This window comes from Sander lucioperca, chromosome 11, assembly GCF_008315115.2.
Source record: "Sander lucioperca isolate FBNREF2018 chromosome 11, SLUC_FBN_1.2, whole genome shotgun sequence".
NCBI lineage: Eukaryota > Metazoa > Chordata > Actinopteri > Perciformes > Percidae > Sander > Sander lucioperca.
This window is the reverse complement of record NC_050183.1, coordinates 36,532,520-36,556,365: the sequence shown is the minus strand read 5'-3', so window position 1 is coordinate 36,556,365 and position 23,846 is coordinate 36,532,520. Positions and strand designations below refer to the sequence as shown.

The window sequence follows — 23,846 nt, the reverse complement described above, 5'->3', positions numbered from 1 at the left end:
GATATTCTTCTAGACTCAATCCGGGATGGGAGCGTCTCTCCCCGGCTCTCTCCAGCCGTGATGCTCCCTGTCTTCGACCATGTGGGATGCCGGCACATATGCGAAGACAAAGCCCATTTTACGCACAGCGCCCCACCATCGGTGTATGCATGCGAATGCTTAGAGGAATAATCGAAGAATAACGTATATTCCGGGCTGTAAAAAAAAACACTGCAGCAGGGGCCGAAGAAGCGAAAATGAGAGAAAATGAGAAAGCGCCTCGGCTATCAGAGTGTCAGATGTGGGGCGCAGGAGGCGGAGGGCCGCCCGGGGGGCCTCGGGGTCAGACTGCCAGGGGAGTCGCACGGAATTAGGCATGCTCATTGGCACACACACATGGGTGAGCACCAGAGATATGGGGTGGACGTAACAGACAGACGGAGAAAAACACAAGCTAAAAACTACATAGACACTGGGAGATTCAGAAAGACGAGTTGCTATCATGATACAAGTTTCTAAATGCTATCAAACTTATCCACTATCATAAGCAGTAAAAACGGTCTTTGGATCTCAATATGGGGTCCTAGGAGCCTTCTAAAATGCACCGAGGGGGTCTCCAGAGCTCCTCAAACAAAATGAGGAATCCTTTCATATTTCTATGATCCGCTAGAAAACATCCACTTAGAGAATGCAGCATGCACCATGTTTCAATCACCACCAAAAGTGCACACACGCATTAACAACATTCGAATCAATTATGACCATAACAGCGTTGTCCTAAATAGAGGTACAGAGTGCAACAGTGTGCACAGTCCCCTGAATGGATAGGCCTTGGGCAATGCATCACCCAACTGGCCACGTCTAAGGATTTGTTGACAATGAACATCCGTCTTTCAGCCCCAACCTGTCTGTGTAAATAAGGACAGAAAGTTTGTTCCCATAAAGAAACACTGAGCAAGCAGAGTACTGAGCAACGTAGGCCTATAGCAACTTAAAGGTTACAGCACAGAGCACTACAATGGTTAGGGTTCGGAGTATAATGTACACTTTTTAGTAAAAGTCTAAATCATCTTAATTTTCTTTTACAAGAAAAAAAGAATATTTTTATTCATTATTTTATATATTTCTGTATTTTCCGTATTGGCTAAAACGAGTCTAAAAACATTTGAGCCACATTTATGTTTTAATTAGCAACTTCAGAGAGTCTAATGGAAACAATGCAAAGACTGACTGAAGCATGACGGCACTCTCATTTGGACTACATCACAGCGATATTACTGTATTAGAAGCCTATGCTGTGTTAGCGTATCGCCTTTAGCTGTACATGTTAAATGGAGTCCTATATAATTCACACTGTATGCTAAAATTGTATTAAAAAATTATGAATTTTATTTAGAATTATAGATGCTCCTTATTTCAGACGCGAAATAACGAGCCTCTTATCATACCTCATTATGTGTGCATATTACTGTGTGTGTGTGTGTGTGTGTGTGTGTGTGTGTCCTGTTTCTATTTGAATTTTAATCAGCCAGTTTTCTGTAGGCCTGCGAATAAAGCCGTGTCCTATGCGGAGGAAATATTTCAGGATAAAAAAAAAATAGGAGATGATCATAGGCTTTCTTAATAGCAGACACATAGGAAATATTTTTCATCTTTTCAAAATAAGAACCCCATCCTCAATAATATCATAATTACCAAGGCTACCTGCAGTCCACCCTTGTTTGAGAATCTAAAAATAGGCTACAGGACAGAAATCTCACTTTTTCAAATGATCTCAACTTCCAATGCATGCCATAGCCTACTACTGTAAATAAGACTGACTAGCTAAAGCAGTTCAAATGCGTTTAAATTAAGTAGAAAGAGAAGTAGAGTTTTTTTAAGGTGTGTGTGTGTGTGTGTGTGTGTGTGTGTGTGTGTGTGTGTGTGTGTGTGTGTGTGTGTGTGTGTACTGTATCCACATTAAAACTGATTGACTCTCAGCTCTGCCTTTCATCAGCCTCACGTGAATTCTTCTGAACACGCCCCCTGACTACGTCACGTCCTGACAGTAAGGTGTGCACGAGCTGAACATACTGACTAAGAGTTTTCTATTCTATTCTCTATTCTATTACAGTCTGTGCGTATCGTGGTCACGGTCTTCTTCCTTGCTCATATTTGTCTTAGAAATCTCAAAAATCAAAATCAAACGTCAGATACCCAATGATGAATTCACCTGCCATATTCTTTTGTTTATGCTGTTTGTCAAACACGCGTGATTCACGTCGGGAAAGAAAGGATTCTTTCTTTCTTTCCGTCTTAGCAAAACTTCAAAACAAAATCTGAAAAGAGATAAGATGCACGAGCAGTGACTAAAGCATAATTGGAAAACATGCTTTCATTTTAAATGTATGAAAACTATGTACTGTATTTAAAAAAAACTGTAGAGACTCGAGTTCAGCACCTCAAGTGAAAATTACAGTCACTGTCCATGGTGCTGAAACGAATGAAAATGAGTCACGGCTCTGTTTTGAAATCGAAAGGTGAAAAAGGAAAACGCTGAAATAGTTTGGGGTTTTTAAGCAGAGATACAAACCTAGTAGGATATAATCAAATGTAATAATATACATTTTTAAAAATTAAAACTGAGTAACCGTATCAAACGTGAACAAATATTTGTCATATTCTGATCGGAGTCCCACCTCAGCATTCAACAGAAACCGATTACCTAATGTGACTGTTTCCCGTTTTTATTAATGAAAGAATGAAATAAATGAGACTGAGAATGATGATCTCAACAGATCTCAACAGACTTCAATAAGCAAAAACATTGATTGCGATATTTTTTTCTTTTCCTCGGTGGCATATATATGATATGATCAGAAGAATATGATCAGAAGAATAAACACGATTTAACTCTAATAACATTATATCTAAATATCAGATGTATATCATTAGAATTTTACATCTGATGATATTAATTGCTGCGTTGATTTAAGTTATTATGTTTATAGCGAAACTGTGTGGACTCAAGTTAATTTAAGTTGAATCTCATGAAACGGCTCAATCACCTTAGAATGAATATAGAGCCGCTGTTGTATATCTGATGTTATGTGGCATGAGAAAGTGGAAATGAAATAGGAGGCTAATAGTCCAGTGCTGGTAATTCAGTTTAGAGTAGGCCTACACCTGTTGCACTATAGAAAGAAAGAAAGAAAGAAAGAAAGAAAGAAAGAGAGAAAGAAAGAAAAAAAGAAAGTGTATCTTAATTATGTCTTTAAAAAAATCTGCTACATTTATTTTGCTATTCAATTAAATTTAACTATTATAATGACAACATATTTCTCTATTAAAATATTACCGTTAAATATAATACAAAATATCTGGTATTCAGGCCTAAATATGCAATCATTTGACGTAGGGTCACTATTAATTTTGAGTTTTTGGGGGGGAAAAAGATATGGAAATGTAACTCAATCAAAAACACTCCCATAAGTGTCTTATCTCTCCCTTTAGAACAGGGTTGACGAAATAAACGTTAACACCAAAAGGCGAATAAAAGTGACTTTTTGTGTTTCAAAGAATTTGATGGCTCTCTATCGTAGTAAACTGCAAGGGCCTGATTCATTAATTTCACACTGTAGCTCCGGAGAAGATTGTCCCACAAACAAGTGACCAAAAAAAAAAAGAAAAAAAAAGAAAAAAGAAAGAAAGAAAAAAAAAAAAGACCAAAAAAAAAAATCGCCCAAAGAGAGAAAGAAAAAAAGTCAACATCAAGTTCAACAACGTGCTGGTGCTCATTAGCATCACAATGCTGTCTGGGAGCTCACAAGTCTTCTTAACAAGAGGCTCTGGCGTCAAGTCCCTCCACCTCCCAGCCAAGGGGACATTTTCCCAGGCTCTGCTAACAATCACACAACTGTTTGCTTTATAAACGCCAGCTCTGGGGCCACTCAGCCCGCCTCATCACCGCTCAATGGATGCTCCCGCTAATATGGGATGGAACAGCCTGCTGACACTCATTACTTCAGGCTTCACTTTATAAGAAAGTGACATTTTCTGTTTCACTTTAACCATATTGTTAATATAATGTTATATTATTAATTTTACATTATTTTTGTAATGCCTTATGACTTATTTTACTACTACTTTATATTATTAATAATAATATAATTATCATAGGCCTGTAGCAAATAGCCCAGCATGCACCTTTCTAATAGCCTAAATGTTCAAATCATAAATCCACAAATTAAACATTCAAAAGTCATACTTACAAGCCATAAACTTTGAATAAATCCCGCACCTCCGGTTCAAGTCCATTCAGTATTTTAACGCGAGTTTGTACCAGCATCTCTCAAGTGTAAGAGCCAGAATTCCAGGGAGAAACCCAAACGTTGCACGCCTTCACTGACTGAGATTAAACCTGCACAATGAGTTGATCCAACCCACAGAAGTGTTTTTTTTTTTTTTTTAAAACACTGCCATTACTTTTGCTTCAGTGACCAGAGACAACCCGAGGCCGAGGCGATACTGCTGCCAGCATCTACTCCTGCATCCCAACATCTCCTCGGATGACAGTGTGCGTGCGGAGCTGCTGCGTTGCGTAGCTGGTCCCCTCCTCTCTCTCCCCCCCCCCCCTCTCTCTCTCTCTCTCTCTCGCTCACACACACACACACACACACACACACACACACACACACACACACACACACACACACACACAGACAGACACCGGCTGCTATGGACGACGTGTACCAAAAACCAAAACACATTTCGCACCGCTTATGCATTGACCATTGTGAGTTGGTGTCCATTGTTCGGTTTGAAGGACGCGTCTCCCTCTTTAGTTGCACCCAGCACTGGCAGCATTTGATAGACGTGGTGAGCGACGTGCAGCTCACGGCTGCAGCCTCTGTGGCTGCACATCGGTTCGGGAAAGGGTGCAGGAAGGCACCACTGAGGACCTTTAGGAGACAGATCCAGCAGACCCCAAAATGCTGGGATCTTTCGAGTGGAGGGAAGAAGGCATGAAAAAAGCTTTCGCTCGACGTCACGGAATGTAAAAGCACATCTGAGTGGCAGAGGGTGTTGGTCACAAATGTGCCATAGAAGATACCTACACTCCTCATCCCCAGCACACTCCATCCTCCCCCTGTCAGCTGCACACTGAGGTCCCGATGGCAACGGGCAGAGAGTCAGTTTTGGGGCAGTGAAGCCGGCAGGAGAGAGACCTCGACTGAACAGTGATCTCCAAACCTGCACCTTGCTAGACTTGAAGCACCTGAGTCAACAGCCGAAACGACTGTAGATTTAAAGACTGTAGTGTCCTTACGTTTCTGAGCAGGCTGCAGAGGAGAAGGGGAAAGTGCGTAAAAGAAAAACGATTTGTGAGAGATGGGGACGATCGAAGCGCAGCACGCAGCAGCGGAGAGTGATGCTGTTGCCGCAGCCTCAGCAGCGCCAGGAGAAGCAGATGCTTCCCCGGAGCTCCTGCAGGTCACGTTGCTTGTACGTGGTGCGACGTCTGCTTCCTTTCTTTGCGTAACGGAGCGCACGGTGGACATTCATGTGCCAAATGTCAACCATGAACAGAGTGAAAACTACTGAATTAAGTCAATAAAATCAGAACTACAGATTGAGTGCACGTGAACACAGAGGAGAGTCGCCGCCGCGTGCAACAAAACTAGCCCTCGAAATGAGCGTAATTGTTTACGTGCTGACGTCAGGCGCCGGGATTGGTTATTCCAAATATGTTATCCAATGCGCCTGTGTGTGGGATCCACGGTACAGGCTCGCTCGTTCGTGGGCTCTCAACAGTTTAAGTCTACTTCACTAGCGCTGACACTGCTGCATAGGCAGATTATTTTGTTGCATTGGTTTTTTTTTTTTTTAAGAAATACAAATAAATTTCTCTCTAAAGGCATTTTGAATTTCCAAATAAATACATCAGTGTGTGCATTGTGTGTGTGTGTGTGTGTGTGTGTGTGTGTGTGTGTGTGTGTGTGTGTGTGTGTGTGTGTGTGTGTGTGTGTGTGTGTGTGTCACCAGATGTCAATTTAGCAGAAGTCAGAATTTAGCGAAAACTAGACCATGATAATATTTATGTAAGGAACATTATTCTTCATCACTTCGAAGTCAGAAAAGATTTTTTGGTGCAAATAATGATTGCAAAAATGAAACCTAACAGACCATCCAAGATTAAATGTACACACAGTTTTTCTTTATTCTACTTTCTTTAATTCAACGTTTTAAAGCTAAGAAAACCTTATTATTTTTATTATTATTATTATTATTTTTATATATTTTTATATCACTTTTTTTTTTTTTTTTTACCGGTATAATACAACAATATTAGGCCTACAGTCTTCACGATTAGTTGGTGTAGAAGCCAGTCTCACACATGAAATTAATAAATAAGGTTATATATTGCCCTGCACATTCAAACAGCTCTGGGAAGTAGGATGAGCTGAGCTAACAAAACTTTTCTGAATCACTATACAAAGCATATTATGGGATGTAACGGCAACATATTCAGTGTCCTCTAGACACTCCACATCGCCGAAAGCTAAGACAAGAATGCCTGCGTAAACATCGAGTAACAGCGACACCTATTGGCTGAAAGGCAGCACTGAGGCTCAGGCCTGTGTAGGTCTGACTGTCCTAAATCCACAATCCACAACAACACATCTCCATTAAACGGCATCAAACATCATAACAACACTATTACAGAAACACAGCATCTACATTGATGCTGTTGGATATACTAAAACTCTCCGACTTTGCAGATAAAGTGTTGGAGTATCTGATGCAGGAAGTGACAGGCCTTTTCAAACTAAAAGACATGCTGATAAATTAGAAACATCTCAAGCGATAATGAGTGTATAGCCTAATGATAGTGAGGGGTATAAAATGAATATTTCATCGTAATCTATGTCCCTACATAAGTAGATATTATCGAAAAATAATCCGTTATAGGCCCAAGATGCAGAATAAAAGAAATCATTCTAATTGTACAACGTTGCTGGAAAAACAAAATGTGATTCACCTTGAAATAACGACGGACATGGAGAAGTAAGTCTGTGAGAGTAGGCCTACACAGTGTCATCTAGTCATCAACATATGATTAAAACAGCTGGGTATAATGTATAATCAGTGATAGTCGCTCTCAGAGCTGTAAAATCATAGAATGTGTAATAATAGTATGGGGTGTTTTAGATTTATAAACATAGAGGAGGAATTGTTGTGTCTTTTATTTGCTTGTGTTTTTATGGCTTCAGCAGGAGAGCGTTTCTATTTATGAAAGTAATGGCACAGGAATACAGGAGTAGAGCCTAAACAAATTCCTCAAAGACTCTAATCATTGATGTTCACACAGATTGTGTTTAAGTTTAACATAGAAATCATGTCGATATGATTTTAGATTTTTAGTATCATAAAGCTAAAAAAAAAAAATCCTGTAGTTTGATTCTGAGTTACTGAAAGAAAGGTGCATTCTTATCATATTATAATTCGGATTTATTTAGCCTATTAATATATAAAACTACATTTCTGGACATTTCTGGAATGAATACGTAAATAGATTAGGTTGTGCGGAAGTATAGCCGAATGATTGAATTAATTAAAAGAATTTTAGGAGCAACAGAAACTGCGGTTATCATCCGAAATTATAGCCTGGTACAGTTATAAAGAATGCGCTAGGAATGTATTGTTCTGTATAAAATACATTACAATAATAATTTTAAGTATTGGACTATATTTTGGTGTTTAAGGGCAATAAAACGCAGAGATCAGCCAAATACACGGTGCCGACTAAACGATTAAAGCTAATTCAGCGCAATTGGACCTTCACTGAATAATGAACATTGAGGCTCATTACCTTCTGAATTACTGTAATATTATTATTTTTTGTTGTTGGATTTTTGCTTTTGTTTGTAGACCTTTAAGGTTTTCAAAACAATACAACTGTTTATAGCATATATATATATATATATATATATATATATATATATATATTATTCAATAAATCAATGCGTTTATTTTTTCATTCAGTAACTTATTACGTCCCACTTACATGAATTATGTTTGGTGTATTTACAGTATAAGCATTTTCATTGATGTGACAAAATATTTGTAAAAGAATGTTCGATTTTTACATTTCTAAATTTCTAGAAGAACTATCTTCTGATTATCTGTAACCTTTTTCATGAGAACAGCTACTACTTTCAATCATTTTCTTTCTCACACATCATTTGCACTTTTCATATGTATTTAAATACATAAATTGCCACTGTAACACAATACCACACACACACACACACACACACACACACACACACACACACACACACACACCCCACTCAGGCAGAACATTTCGAATCCTAATTCTAATCCTAAATCTCCCAGTTCAAAAATGCTTCCACCTTAAATTCATTCATTTCTTTCAAATTTGTATGATTTGCGTGACCACACCGAGCCCTGTTGGCTTCAATTGTTAATAACTGACCAATTCAAGTGGCCACTTCTGGGAATTGTAATGGCCGCTCTTCAAAGAGGCTTGACCTGCCACAGGGACATAAAGATGTCAGAGGTCACTCATGAAGACCATGCAGGGAGCAAATATTTGCCATGCCCCCAAATTAGCAGCAGTTAATTGTAACAAATTATTATTATGGAGGTTGCTTGTGGTGGTGGTGGTAGTATTACAAAGGATTTTAAATACTCAAATCCACAACAAATAAACACAAAAAAATTGTGAGCTATTAGACAAAATCCACATATATAGTATTATTCAGCTACAGTAGTGTTTTATAACACGTCTGGAGGAAATGACCGCCCATGATTTGGACAGCATATCAAGATAAGCAACAGCAAGGTGTCTAAACTCTCACAGCTCTCTTAAATCTATTCTGAATTTCTTGGTATTTATGTTAGTGGAGCAACATGATACAGATCTGTTGATATGAGAATGTAAAGCCATATTGGTTTTCTAGTTAAAGAGCATAGCAGCATGATGGGAGCATTTTCCCTTGAGAATAAAAATGCATTTCTTATGCGAGGCAATTTCATAAAAATGGCAACAAATATAACAACAAATGTATTGTTTTCAGATTATATCTTCAATAGTCATTTGGCTATTGCAAATCAAATTCCCACAAAAGCTAATGAAGGAGCCAGTTGGACTCTCAAACAGGTGAGTAAGGAGAATCTCATACTGTCAGCTTGCCATAACCATGTTAAGCACCAACAGCCTCCTGCATTATAGGCTGACATCATGGCCATACACAACAAGTATACTGTACTGTAGATACACTCAGCAGCAATGATCAGTTGGCATAATGCAAAGGCTTTCAGCGGAGCAACACCTGACTGTGTCATTAAGGAGTCAGGTAGACAACCTCCAGACTCATAAAAGACATCAGAGATGTTGCCATGCAGCAAATGTCTGACACATTCAGGCCTACAGGCGGAAGCAAGAGACAAACTGCACGTGTCATCATCATTCCCACATCAACAACGAGGCTCACATTCATGAACAGAAAGCAAAACTGATAAGTACAAGGGATTTGCAAAAAATGGACAGTGTTCATTTCACGGAATTCTGTGAGATCAGGTTGGTAGATTAACAGCACCATTTTCAATCACAAAAATTAAACTTTAAAATGAATTTTAAAAATACATTCAAAGCGATTTTAAACACTGTTCCAACTGAAGAAAACTTACATTGCAGCAGCTTCTTCTGATGCTCAGAGAGAGAGAGAGAGAGAGAGAGAGAGAGAGAGAGAGGGAGAGAGAGAGAGAGAGAGAGAGAGAGAGAGAGAGAGAGAGAGAGAGAGATGTTGGTTCATTCTCCGCCATGTGAAAACAGACTGGTTTTCTTACTGCTTTCCTGGTTTAATTGGGAACAGGCTGAAGTTTATGCTAATGAGCGCTGACATCAGTCTCAACAGCCTCCACTCCATAAAGGAGAGGAGCAAAGGGCCAAAGTCGCGCCTCTTTTCCCAGGCAATTCCGCCGGTCAAGTTCAAGCGCAGCGCCAGTGCGCACCTTTTTGTCATTCAAAACACGTGAATGCACAGAGCCAATTCATTGGGGGAGGTGGGAGGCCGGTTCCACTGTAGGCCTGCAAACACATTTACACATAGCTTATCAATTATAATCGGTTTATCAGTTTTCAAGAAGAGTTCGCAAAGAAGGTGTTTTTTTTTTTTTTTTTTTAATTCAAACAATTTTACAAGACAAAATGAGAACATTTTACGGTTTCACTTTACAATATCTGGAGCAAAATACTGTTTGGACTGTTAATAAATGAATGAATGTAGGCATGTTTATATGCGTTTTTAAAACTTGACAAATGCAAAACTATACAATCATTTCTATCCTGGGGGCTTTTTACTTTTCTTGAAAAGGTGCTTTTGAAAATTCAATGAACAGCTTTTTATAGATGGACACTTTGGTGTGGCCTGTTCTCAGAAATCATCTCCTGGACATGCACTGCAGTGTCAAAACATGAGGAGCTTCTTCTTTTCATGAAGCACATGAGCCGAGTCATATGAAAGCCATTATTTCATATATTTCCTTTAAATAAATAAATATATACACCCATCAATCACAGAGGAGGATATGCAGGGTAGATGAAGAAAAACAAATGGCTGAGTTAGAGATTTGAAATAAAAATCAGTGAGAGCTTGTGTAAAGGGGCTGCAATTCAGTGATGGAAAGATGTCTAATATTTGGTTCATTTAGTGTTAATGATCATTTGTGCAAACATATTTTCATTTGACGCAGAAAGGTAAAAGAAAATAAAGTGTAAAAATAAAGCCTATTGCCTGATTCTTTAAGTGGCAAATGACAATGTATTTGTGTGTGCATGTACATCACCCATCTGTGCATGCTGGATCATCCATGGCATCATCTATATGCTATAACGCTTAGTGAAATAAAATAAGCAGCATACATTTGCGTAATTACGGTGTAAGTGTGCAACGATTCATGTCGTCCAAATCCAGAATCTGTGTGAGGACGAGCCAAAGTAACGGCTTAACACATCACAGCAGAGCCAGGCAGAGCTAATTCCCTTCTGTTTGAATCCGTACCCAGAAAATAGACAAGCCATGCAGTGAGTGAATATGCAGATATGAAGCCTGTATGCAGATAGGCTTCAAATGTATGTGTGTTTTCATATTTTTAAATCCACAGCCTGCAGTTATGCTGTAATGTAGGCCATTGCAGAGGAAGGACTGTATCTGCAGCTGTGACACTACAAAAATAGCTTTAGATGAATAACTCCAGAATTTTTTTAAATTTTTTTTTAAATGGTATTGTTGTGGAATAACTTATTTTTTAAACAGGCCTTTGTCACTGAAGACATTTCAGCATGTCACCGTAGAAAAATCACAGGTATAAATGATCAAGTGAATAATGGCTGAATTCCATTTGGTTGCTTCAGATGAAGAGTCCTGGAGTCATTGTTAATGTTATAGAGTCTAAATATCTGCTGTAAAAAAAAAAGGCCTATATGAAACTAAGCAACATCTTCTTATTTTAAAAAGAGTCGTCAACACTGAGGTTCTTGCCTTTTTCTTTTACAGTAGAAACGTGGACTGCAAGTTTAAACCAACAGTATACACTAAAGTTCTTATTATTACTGTAATCAGTAATCACATGACACATGCTGAATATTTGAGTAGAAAGACATGCGTCTGTCTGGTCCCATCGGACACTTATGACCCTGATATTTGGTTTGGATCGAATCATAAACATGATCAGGTTGAAGGATGGTGTATCACCTTGACAGACTCTTTTCCTTTCTTCCTTATACAGTAAGGCTGTGTCTATGTAATTAACAGTCATGGGTCTCACTACTAAATAAATCCCAGTGACAAAGCAGATCTGTCCCTCCATAGCTGGTTCCCACAGTTATCCCCCCACACTGCAGCAGTTAGGAAAGGGACAAAAAGCAAAAGAGCGGGGAAAATGAAGGGAGACAGGAGGAGGGGATAAGACATGGTGGTGGTGGTGGTGGTGGGAGTTTCCTTTGACGGGGCACCATTGCAGCATTTGCATATATTCAGATCAGCCAATGAATACCACGCATGGGGGCAAACAAAGACGAGCCAATGGGAGGGCTGCATCCCTGCTGCGGACTCCGAAGCAGCCGCCGGGATCCCAGCAGCACCCTGGGAGAGACACAGGGAAGTGGTGTGGGAACCGAGAGGCCCCCCGAGCTGAGCAGAGGGAGGGGAGCCACTTGTAGCCCGTGGGGAATTAGCATTTTATTTGTGTCCATTTACCTCAGTAATTTCTGCCCCGCCACTTCAGCCACAGATGGCTAACATGGCAGGGGGATTAGCATTTGTGTCAAAGATGATGATTATGGAAGTGTTTTTCCACCCAGACAGAGACATTTCTTCTCACAGTGTGAGATGACGGAGATGTTGGACACAGGGTACAGAATATTGAACCTGTTTCTGTATAATTTTGCTGCTTATGATTAAAAAAGTACATGTTGGATGATGTTATGGCAATGAATGAAACAGCTCTCTTGATGTTGCACTATCCGCATGTAAAGAGGTCATAAAGTTCTCAAATGCTCTGGTTTGCCACAACAGTCCATGCATACGGTGTACATTTTATCTTCAGAGAGATGGAGAAACAAGCACCTTTGTGTCTTTAAAGGTAATGTGGACAAAATAAGATCCTAATTAAAATGTGATCGCTCCATTTCCCCTCGCTCAGAATGTCACAAACTAATTGCCTTTGGGTATAGACTGCAGTTAGATCAGCAAGACTCATAAGGATCAAACAACCACACAGAGTTTGATATTGAGTTGAACAACTAATTTGATGTGATTTATGTTTACAGATGCCTGCCCACTGGTGCATACATGACCACCTGAGATGCTGTTGCTTCATCGCACAAAGCTCCATTTGATCAAAATGCACAGCTCTCATCGAAATGTCATGCTCTTGTGCGCAAATTCACGGGGCAAAGGATCACACACACCTTCAGCAGAAGGGGTGTCCCCAATTAGCAAGAAGTGGGAATTCAATCAACTTCTGCAGACCACCCAAATAACATGAACGCACATGCTAAACACAGATTTGAATGTGGTGAATGGTTTTTGGTAAAAGATCTTTTGGAGGGCGTGCGGCTGGAAACACTCCGCACTGTTGGAGGCACACGGGCCTCCTCTTTACAGAGGATGAGCTGCCATTATAATGCGTGTACAGGCCAGTGTGTGTGTGTGTGTGTGTGTGTGTGTGTGTGTGGACAATCATTCTCATCCTGAGTGACCAAGCATACCACACACGGAGGATGCATCAGTGCACCCAGAGCTTTCGTCCTTGTAGCACAATATTCCCCAAACACCTTGTGGTTTATAATAAGGCTCAGAGATCATACAACATAGTAAAGCAACACATTACAAACATACAGTATAAACTTTGTCTACAGGTTTGAAGATAACGATCGCATTTCCTTATTTTTATTCATCTAAATGGAAAAATAAAACTTAAGTTCATGATTACATCAAATCCCACTGCATCCTCTCTCACTCTCCCTGGCTTCTGTGTGTTTTAATGCCAGAGAGTAAGAGGAGCATATCTGAGACTCTGAGACTTTAAGCTTCACCATTTGCATAATGTTTGTTTTTTAATTCAATGAAATGTTAAGATACATGATGGTGGAAGCATGAAACTTGGAGATTATCATTAGGAGGATCTCACAGAGGTGTTAAGGGGTATTGACGTAGAACACGGAACTAAGACGGATAATATTTTACATTTTAATTAGAGATGAGGAGGGAGTGCAAGCATGGTGGTTTAATTAAAACTGCTCTGCTGGCTACATTAAAAGGCTACATATACTTATTTTTTCACGTTTTTTTTATTTGGAAGGGAATATGTCTTAACTTGTATATTTGTCTGCTTAATATTTTTCAGATACAACTTGGTATGTACAACAGTAGTATTATGGGGGAAAACGTTTTTTAATAATGTTTTAAATAGGCCTATGATAATAATATTTCTTTAGTCAGTGTCACTACGAGCCAATGAAAGCACTGTTCCTCTGTGGCTACTATATTGCCTCCATGAGCACCGGAAAGAAAATAATATTGAGGCTGAGAATAGCTGCTGAGATGAATGAGCTTTTAGATGCCCCTGTTGGTTGTGTTCATTTGTTGGACGTTTAAACAATTTCAATAAAGTGGTTAAAACTCAAGGGCATAGGTTTGGTTTCACAGATGGAGGTTAGTCGAATGCTGTTTCCTTCATTTATACTTATATTACTCTTGCAAATAAACATTATTATGAAACAGGTTATGGGGCTTTCCAAAAATTAGAAATGATTGCAGTAGTATTAATACACTAATGCCAATTAAAATTACATTTGGTTGTCATTACATAAGATGAATATTGTATATGCATCTTTAGGACAGACAGCACAAGGATACTACTGTCTTTTACTGCCTATGTTTTAAATAATCAAAAGATTTAATTATTTTTGAGAGAACATTGACTATAAACAAAAATGTAGATTCAATGAGTTCTTTTCTCTCAAAAAAGTGCAGAAGACTTTTTTTCATAAAAAGTAGGCCCTACTATTAGTTACTATTGACACATGGAAGCAATAACAGGAACAGCAATAACTTTCAAACGTAGCACGAAATCAAAAAAGTGAAATTATTAACTATTATCATTGTTAACCTGACAGTAGCAGGCCTAGATGGGGTTGTTGCTAAATCTGACTGCGTCACTGGCTATTGCGTAGTTTACAATTTTATCTTACCTTGTGTTTTTGATTTTAAAAAAATAATGACAGTACTTCGGTCATGCTAATGTCATGTATGTAAAAAGAGAACGGCTACTTTACTTCCCATCTCTGAGCAGCAGTTGTGCTGGTAGAAATCAAAAGTCGTCCAATTTACAAAGCTTTCGAGGAGCAACTGAAGGCAACGCGACTCCACTACCACATCCGGGACATTCAGCAGTTTCACATGTCAGTTGGTTCAGCTGTCCAGACTTTCCTGCATGTGAAGAAGCTCCGGTATCTATTCTGGTTTTGACCACGTCTTTCTTTCGAGAAACGAGATGGTAAGTTAATTCACACACCAGTACACTGGTAAATTCGCCAGCGAGCTAATTTTGCTTGTATGGTGCATATAAGAGCTAGTGTGCTAATGCTAGCTAGCTAACTAACGTTTGCAGCAGCACTGACAGGTGGTGAAGTTTAGCTAAATTTAGCACGATAGCCATTTGCTAACTTTCATTCATTTTGCAGGAGCTTTCAACACATTCTATGTTTAAAGGTTGTTGGACTTAGTTGTTACTGTTAGCTTTTTAGCATTTAACGTTAGACTTAGCTAGCTTCTTCTGCAGCCTGTGATATGTGGACAAACTTACCTTTCGTGTAAATTAGATCAAACTAACGTTACCTATAAAACTTTCTTGGGTCTTGTAGGCCGAGTCAAAATGAAATACTGTCTTGACTGACTGTCACAGTTGTGGAGAAGGCACACATACTCTCTGACCGTCTCTGACGCATTTACATACTGACACATAACGTTACATGTTTTCGTGTCCAAAGATGTAGTTTATAGTTGGATCTCATACTTAAACATGTGTGTGTTTGCTCTTCAGGCGCTGATGGGAATTCAGCTGGTGGTCAGCTTGCTGGCTGCCAGCATTATGCAGAGGATGGCTCCACACTGCTCATTTGCACGCTGGCTAATCTGCAATGGCAGGTATTATACTCTATCACCCTTACAATCAGGTTGTACATTATACACATACTGTGCTCGGCACTGTATACATGTGCATGTCGCTTTTTTTCTCAGTTTGTTCCGGTTCAAACACCCATCAGAAGGAGAGCTGTGTGCATTGGCTGGGAAGCAGATGCCTAAACAGACCAGGAGAGACAGGTGGGAGTTGGGGGAGGGTCTGATGATTCAGAAAGGAGACACAGCAAAGTAATGCAGTCTGCAGGAAGAAACTGCCTTGAAAAAATATAACTCATAGGTCTTTCACTCTCTGAAATAGGTTTACCTTTTGTTGCCAGTGCTGTACTTCACTTTTGAGAAAAAAAAATGTCTTATCCAGACAAGCTGGCCTTTGTCTCTCTTTTTTTTTGCTTCTTGTCAAAAACAGCAGATTATTCTTTATTTTTTTTTTACATCGTCGTGTCTTCTTTGTTTGATTTCTAGGAGACAGAATGGGGAGAGCAAGCCTCTCACTGTGCCCAAAGACATCGACCTTCACCTGGAGAAAGCTCCAGTCAACGCCATTGACGCTCTTGGTAAAATAAACACTCCTTTTTATCTTTATCACAGTGACATTGTGCAAGTACAAACACTGCTCAAGCTCAGGTATTGACTCACAATGCATATACAGTATTACAAATTTTTTTATAGCCCTTGCCTTAAAAACAGTGTATGGATCACAGTTTTAATTAACAGGTAGTACACAAAATAATCTTCTGAGCCTACCAATGTTTTTTCCGTCTGGTTTCTACTTTCAGTGCTGCGTTTCTTCCTGGAGTACCAGTGGCTGATAGATTTTGCAGTCTATGCAACAGGTGTCTTCCTGTTCACTGAGTGTTACTACAGTGTTGTGGATGCCAGCAAAGAGGTCAATATCGGAGCCATCTGGTGTGTCTTGACTGTTCTCTTCAGTCTGTATCCTTCAACTGTGAAGTCACTTTGCCGTGACGGATAAGTCTGTAAACATTATTACGGATTGATACTACAAAACACAATTAACTTGTTCTAGAGCTGCAGTCTCTAATGTTTTGCATGAACGATTAACAAACATTATTATTAGGATGTGTGCTAGTGGTGAAACTTTATATTAAAAAGACTTTGGATATTTTAAAACCAGTTAATAAACTAAAGATAAAGTGGCCTAATATATGGGGATTGGACTGGATGGTAACTTTTTCCTCGTTAGTTTTAATTTAACCCACAACCCCCAGAAAGACCCTTCACACTATGATGAGCCACTACTTCCGCTCTGAAGAGGGCGGCGAGCGCTCGGTGTGCCTTGCCTTTGGCTTCCTGTCTCTGCTCGTGGCCATGCTGGTGCTGGTGGTCAGAGAGGACTACCTGGAGTTCGGCCTGGAGTCGGGCTTTTCCAACCTCTTTGACAACTTGGAAGTCTTTGCCAAACAGCAGGGCTACGCTGACTGGTCGTAAGTATTCTGTCCCCGCAAAGACAACTTATGACTACGACACCAGCTTGGTTAAGTACTGTGCATGAGCCAGTAACAGACTTTACTTGACAAATACCTGTGCTCGACGCAGCTACATTCGGTTGTTGTTTTGACTCCCTTCAGAATCCCAGTGACCAAGCTGACGGTGAAGCTCATTCTGGCTGCTATCTGTTCTTACATTGGGGCTCTCCTGGCCTTCCCTGGCCTGCGGATGGCTCAGACTCATCTAGATGCTGTACAGATGAACTCAGACCGACCACTCATCCAGTAAGAACTGATGCATTCACTACCACAACAAGCAATGTGCTCCATGTCTTATTAAACACCTATATTATAGGGCTGTGCAATTAATCAAAATTTAATCGTGATTATGATTTGGCTCCCAATGATCACAAAAACTGAATAATCGAGAAAAACAATTATTTTTGCTCGTTACGTTTTGCAAGTAAACTCTTATTTTCTCTTGTGTTCTAAATGAAAGAACAAAGTTTAAATAGGAAAAGTATTAAGGCAAATTTCACAGTTGTATGTTTTCTTTTCGATTTATTTAACTTTTTCCACTGTTTTAAGTTCAATAATTGCAACATCTTTCCAGAAGTCAACAAGCAATCGTGTTAAATTATCGTGATTTCAGTATTGACCGAAATAATCGTGATTATATTTTTTTCCCATAATCGAGCAGCCCTACTATATTAGCAGTATTTCACTCTCTTAGATGTCGTTATTGTTTCCTGCAGGATTCTGCTGCATATGAGTTTCCTGTCTCCAGTCATTGTGTTGGTTCTGTGGGTGAAACCCATTGCAAGGGACTTCCTGGCCAATGCACCTATGGGGAAGAACTCTGTCACATTGTGAGTGCACGTACATATTTGCTAATTTTGTCCATTCCGACTACTACTCTCTCAATTCTCGAGACCGAAACAATGGCCACTAATGCAAGATGTCCTCCAAATGGCACATTTGACTTTTTCGGATCCTCTCCTAATCTCACGCTCGCAGAGTTTCCAGTGAAACATTTGACAGCATGCGCCTGTGGATCATCGTGGCGTTGTGTGTGCTGCGGCTAGCACTGACTCGTTACCACCTGCAGGCCTACCTCAATCTTGCTCAGAAGTGGGTGGAGCAGATGAAGAAGGAGGCGGGACGTATCGCTGCTATTGACATTCAGAGGAAGGTCAGATATTTGAACAATGGCGGGTTAGCCTTTTGAATTCAATAGTTTTTACATAAAGTGAAGGTTTACTGGGCAGTGGAAAAGTCACTGCATGTGACGTGTAAACTGACAACAAATGTGCTGTTTTTCAGGTCACACGGATCTTTTGCTACCTGACTGTAATTACTCTCCAGTATCTGGTTCCTGTTTTTCTCATCCTGTTCTCCACACTGGCACTCAAGGCACTAGGTAAGTAAAATACCACCACCATCATGAACACTGCATGTGAGGAAGAAGCCACACATGATCTTTGTGTGTTTTGTACTTTTTCACCAATGAGTCAAATGTAGATTCATGGGAATAGTTTGACATTCTGGGAAATGTGTTTATTCTCTTGTGGAGAGTTAGATGAGAAGATCGATACCACTCTCATATCGGTTTGTTAAATATGACGCTCAGTGTTGGGCAAGGTACTTTTAAAAAGTAATTAGTTACAGTTACTAATTACTTCTTTCAAAAAGTAACCAAATTAGTTACTCAGTTACAAACTATAAAAGTAACTAGTTACTTCAGAAAGTAACTATTGCGTTACTTTCAAGTACATTTTTATGTATGCTCAAATGTGACCCCACCTCCATCCCTCTTTAACGGAACTTAAAATACACATGCATGTTCAATTATTTATGATAAATCTGAATATTATAATGAAATGGACACTTAATACTATACTTTATTAACAGAAACAATGTACACAAATCTAAACTATTTTTTAATGTTGCTGTGGAACAAAGTGAGACTAGCCTCCAATCAAATGTCATGTATGTAGATATTATGTTTATATAGTGGATCGATACAATTAACACAATAGATGTTTTGGAACTTTTGATATTTATTGCCCCTCAACAGGCCACAACTGGCCAAAATTAAATTTAAATTTAAATTAAATTATGCTTGTTAAGCACTATACCAAAAATAAATAACAAATATATACACTCTTTTGTAGTGCAAACGGTTCGGTTCTTTCTGGAGGCATTTTGCCAGTTCATTACAAAATAGTAGTTCATCAGAGCCTGCAGCCAGTGGGACGTACCGTATGAGAACATTTGCACACATTTGCGAAAACGCATGTTACAGATAGTTATTTAACGTTTGAGTAAGTTTGAATTACTTGACACCGACGTGGATAGGCTCTTTTGCCCAGAGCATAATGTGCATTTCATGATTACATTCGTTCCTTTAATTTCTTGGAGGGAAAATGAATGGCTAGACTTCCATTTAGAGAAGGCTACTTTTGGATTATTTGGGCTCGCCATACCTGTCTCTCGTTGACTGACTCGCTTATGTTGTTCGTTGTGTGTGTCCGACTATGCGTGCTTTCGAACACCCGCCCAACACTACCTCTGATTGGCTTATGAAATTTTACTCAACCTCAGCCAATCGTCAGCATTTATATGCTTGTCTCGTGCACTGCCCACTAACCAAGGAAGAACAGTAAAAAAAAAAAGTCTTTGCCTCTCGGCTCAGAGATGTAGTTGGTCTGATGAAAAAAAAAAAAACAGCTTCAATTATAGTAATGCGCCACATTTTTTGGCAGTAACGGTAACGGCGTTATTAAGATGGGAAGAGTAATCAATTAGATTACTTGTTACTGAAAAAAGTAACGCCGTTATTCCCATCACTGATGACGCTACAGCCAGGAACCGGCTAGATTAGTTTACCATACAGTCTGGAAATGGGGAAACAGCTACTGCTTCCAACCAAAAATAGTCCAGCACATAACCCCCTGTAATTACACTTCAGATTAAACGAACAAGATAAAACATGTGAATAAGTGAGCTTTGAGTTTGTTACCTACGCACAGAGCCAGGCTATCTGTTTCTAACCTGGATAGCTAACTAGCAGCTAACTGCTGGCTGTGGTCACATATTAACAAGACAAATATGAGAGTGGTAAAGCATGTTTCGAACCATTCCTGTAATATCCCATTGAGACATTTGCAGCTACAGTGGAGTTACATATTAGAAACATCCATAGTAAGTCAAGTAATATCAAGTTTTTGCCTCGGTCAAACGTAACAAGTAACGGTTTCTTTTTGAGAGCCTACTTACTTACTTTTTCCTCCCTAGTTGAGTGGTAAGATCCAAATATTGACTGATCTCTACCAATCCTACAGGGGACTTTTCCTGGGTGGCCGGTGCAGAGAAGACCCCCGGGGTAACGCCAGCACTGGTGATGCCCACAGCAGCGCCTGTGCTGCCCGGCGGTCTGGACGAAGATGACGAGGGGATGGAGGATATGGAGGAGGACATCCAGGCCACAGTAGCACGCCTAACCGAGGCCTTCACAGCGCTGCGGTCCGTCCTCACTCCACTTTTCTTCCGAGGTTTCTTCGCCTTCCTGACGTGGTGGGTGGCTGCCTGCCAGGTCATCAGCTCTCTGTTTGGAATCTACTTCCACCAGTACCTAATGCAGAACTAACTTGAGGGAAACGGGAGTGCCACACGGTTCTACCTGCAGACAGCCGAGGGCTGCAACAGCATGACAACAGATAAAGGGGACATTTCATTAAAAACACACAAATGCAGACAGAATGCACCTTGTTTGTGGCCAAAACAGGTTTGTTGAGAGGAGACAGGTGATGGACACGGTCTGTTGCAATATTGGGCCTTAGGGCTTTTTGTGACCAGCACGCTACTGGTATCAACAACACAAATACAGAGAGAGCTGGGGTCTGTTTTTACAAAGCAAGTTTAACTTAGTCTGGCTCTCTTTGGGTTACCTGGCTTCACCGAGTCACATTGGCGGTCTTTGATAACCAGTGCCACAAAGCTGGTTTTCACCTGGCTCAGTTAACTCCGAGTTAACTCTGGGTTAACTGATCCAGCTACGGGTGTGTTCACGTGAAAGAGGCAGAGCTTTTAATTGCATGCAACATCAAAAGAACCATGAGAGGATTACGTAATATGACACAGAATAACCCACAGGGAAATTAGGTCAATTGCTAGTCAAAGGTGATATTCAGTATATTTGCACAAGTAGAATAGGATAAAAAAGCTTTAGAAATAAGAGGACATATTTCTAAGCGTGGCTATATATGAGTGTAATGCTGTGTTCACACTGCTGTTTTGCACGACTTCTTGCGGACAGACCTGACAAAAGCATGAATTCAGACTTTTTACAAATCTGCATCACGATGTAATTTCTCAGCTTACTTTCTATATCCGTTTATTGCAATTAACAGGAGCAGGTTAGCTGTGCAGCATAGATTACCGTGGTGGTCTACCTTGGCTGAAAGTGAGCCAGCTTTGTGATACCGGAGAACGACTTAAGCCCAAAGATATCCAGCTAACCCACTTATCTTGCTTCATGATACAGGCCCCCTGGTCATCGTCCAGCTGTTTCAGTGGAACACGTTTCCTGCAACTTTTCAGATGTTTCTATGCCAGTGTTACCTGAATTGTTCTTAATAGAACATTATGAAATGGTACCAAGGTAGGTATTAGTACTTACTGCCTGTGTAGATTTATTTTTGTGAGGGACTCTTTGTCCCCCTTAAAGAACCGATTCAAGAGTGCTAAATGGTTATGTTTTTTTCTGCTGAAAGGTTTTGATTGAAAATGTGTAGTAAAGCTTCTGATCCATCCTATTAAATTAAACGCCGCTGAACGTGAATCCTAACTGTGTTTGTGGCTGTGTGTCGGCCAAGAACCGGAGAGATTTTGCTTTTATCTAAAGAGTTTCCTTCAGTATTCCTAAGTGCCTGGGAGCTCAGGGATTTTGAGTCCATTTTAAAATGTCCTTTCTCCCTAAATATGCCGTATTTAGAATGCCATATGTTTTTGCTTTTATTTTCAAACACTACTCACTGGCAGCATTTTTAGTTGCAGTATCTTAATTAGCTCACAGTTTATTTTGCTGTTTTTATTGCCAATTAGTCATGTACATGTCAGATTTATCAAAGCCTACTTTTGTGTCAGTGGATTTTATTTATTTATTTATGATACATTGACTCAAATAACGTTTGTTATTTTAAAAATGATAGAGATGATGTAATTCTGTTTGTGGCCGTTTCTGATTTTTAGTGTGTTTTTTTTTAGATAGTATATTTGAATTGAATGCTCTGAAATCCTTGTACTGTGAACTTTATATGGAAAGTGTTACTTTCCCTCTGAATGCATGGTGTGCAAACTTTTGGCTGTAATCTGACATTTTTGTTTGTGGGGCTCAATAAAACATTTATTATTTTCAGTCTCATGTCAGTTTGATGTTTCCACTTAATACTGCTTTCCCTCAAGGAGCGTGGGACATACTGCCGATAAAACATTTCCTTTTAAAAGTCGGTGCTCCAATTGACAAAAGCTATCATGCATGACAATGGAGTGTCTCTCCGCTGTGCTGGGTCCTGATCTCTGACCCCCAACCTCCTGAGAAGATCATTCTTTAATCACTGATAATTACTATGAACCTGATGCCCCTCAAGAGTCGGGGAAGAAATATTGTTTGTGGATGCTCAACTTGGCCACAAGAACTGTGATTTATCTGAACATCTTCCAAATCCTCTCCATTTGTCAGTGTAGCCTAAGCTAGATTTGTAAGCGTTGTGACATTATCAAAACCTTCATGCCAGTTGTGTAACAACAGTTAAGGAATGTAACCTTTCACCAGAGCGAGGCTGGAAAGGCTCTTTGACAGTTGTCATTTATTGCTGATATCATTTGACCAAACTCCATGTCCAATCAAAAGCCACAGATGTTCTCTTATTTAGGGAGAGACGGCCACCTTGCTGTCTTTTAATGTGCACTGGGACATATTTCACTGGATGCAAAGCCAAGTGAAGAAATTTGGGAGGGTACCGGTTACCAATCTGACATCCCATATATTATCATCCCATATATTATGAGTGTTTAAAGATTAAGCATTGGGATGTTCTGTATCAATAGTATTACATTTTTTTAAAGAACAATTCCATGGAAAATATTTCTGTTATTGTTAGACACCTTTAATCGAGGTGAACAATTTGGGCTTTGTAAGTTTATGTGGCGCTCTGTGCCTCTCTGAGCCTGTGACAGGCCTTGTGAACTGGAAGGTGACAAGGTTGACATATCTATATAATCACATTCATTATGTGCATCTGTGCTGGAGGCCTCAGGCCCCCTCAGCCTGAGCCGTGGACTGCAGCGGGCCAAGTCAGGCAGCCATGGCTGGCTGTGGTTGCTATAGAAACCAGGATATGTGTGCATGTGTGTGTGCAGGACCCAGACATGCCCTACAGATTGGGCCAGCCTAGTCTCAGGGGAGCAGACCAGACATGACCCCAGTGAGAGCCTCTTTTCATTTAGGGAGGAGAGACGACAGAGGTGGACTCACAGCGCTAGCATAAGAAAACGTTGTGGCATAGCTGCTGTAAGACAACCAGCTGTGGAAATGAACCTTTTTGTGCCAGATGTATTTTATTTGAAGACATAAAGGTTTCCAGGCCTTTAAAGTGGTCCCTTCTTGTTCTTCTCGTTTGATGGCTGCATGGTGAGCTGC

At 39.9% G+C, this 23,846-nt stretch overlaps 1 protein-coding gene and 1 long non-coding RNA gene across 3 annotated transcripts in view; one reads left to right on the top strand and one right to left on the bottom strand.

Annotated features, from left to right (window-relative positions):
• LOC116063399 overlaps positions 1-9,780 on the bottom strand; it is a 45,579-nt gene extending 35,799 nt beyond the window's left edge. Inside the window, exon 1 of one of the 2 annotated variants that reach the window (XR_004898714.1) lies at positions 9,676-9,780. This is a non-coding gene — a long non-coding RNA (uncharacterized LOC116063399). Of the gene's footprint in view, positions 1-4,229; positions 4,596-9,675 lie in introns of those variants that run through there. The other variant, XR_004108262.2, reaches the window with a different exon arrangement.
• A 5,117-nt stretch (positions 9,781-14,897) lies between these two features.
• tmem161a (transmembrane protein 161A) lies at positions 14,898-22,562 on the top strand. Its single transcript, XM_031318349.2, has 11 exons — positions 14,898-15,048; positions 15,595-15,698; positions 15,792-15,875; positions 16,158-16,249; positions 16,472-16,628; positions 16,925-17,140; positions 17,285-17,428; positions 17,899-18,012; positions 18,161-18,335; positions 18,467-18,563; positions 20,488-22,562. Exons 1-11 carry the CDS (start codon positions 15,046-15,048, stop codon positions 20,790-20,792), a joined length of 1,491 nt encoding a protein of 496 aa, XP_031174209.1. The 5' UTR covers positions 14,898-15,045; the 3' UTR covers positions 20,793-22,562.
• The last annotated feature ends 1,284 nt before the right edge of the window (positions 22,563-23,846 follow it).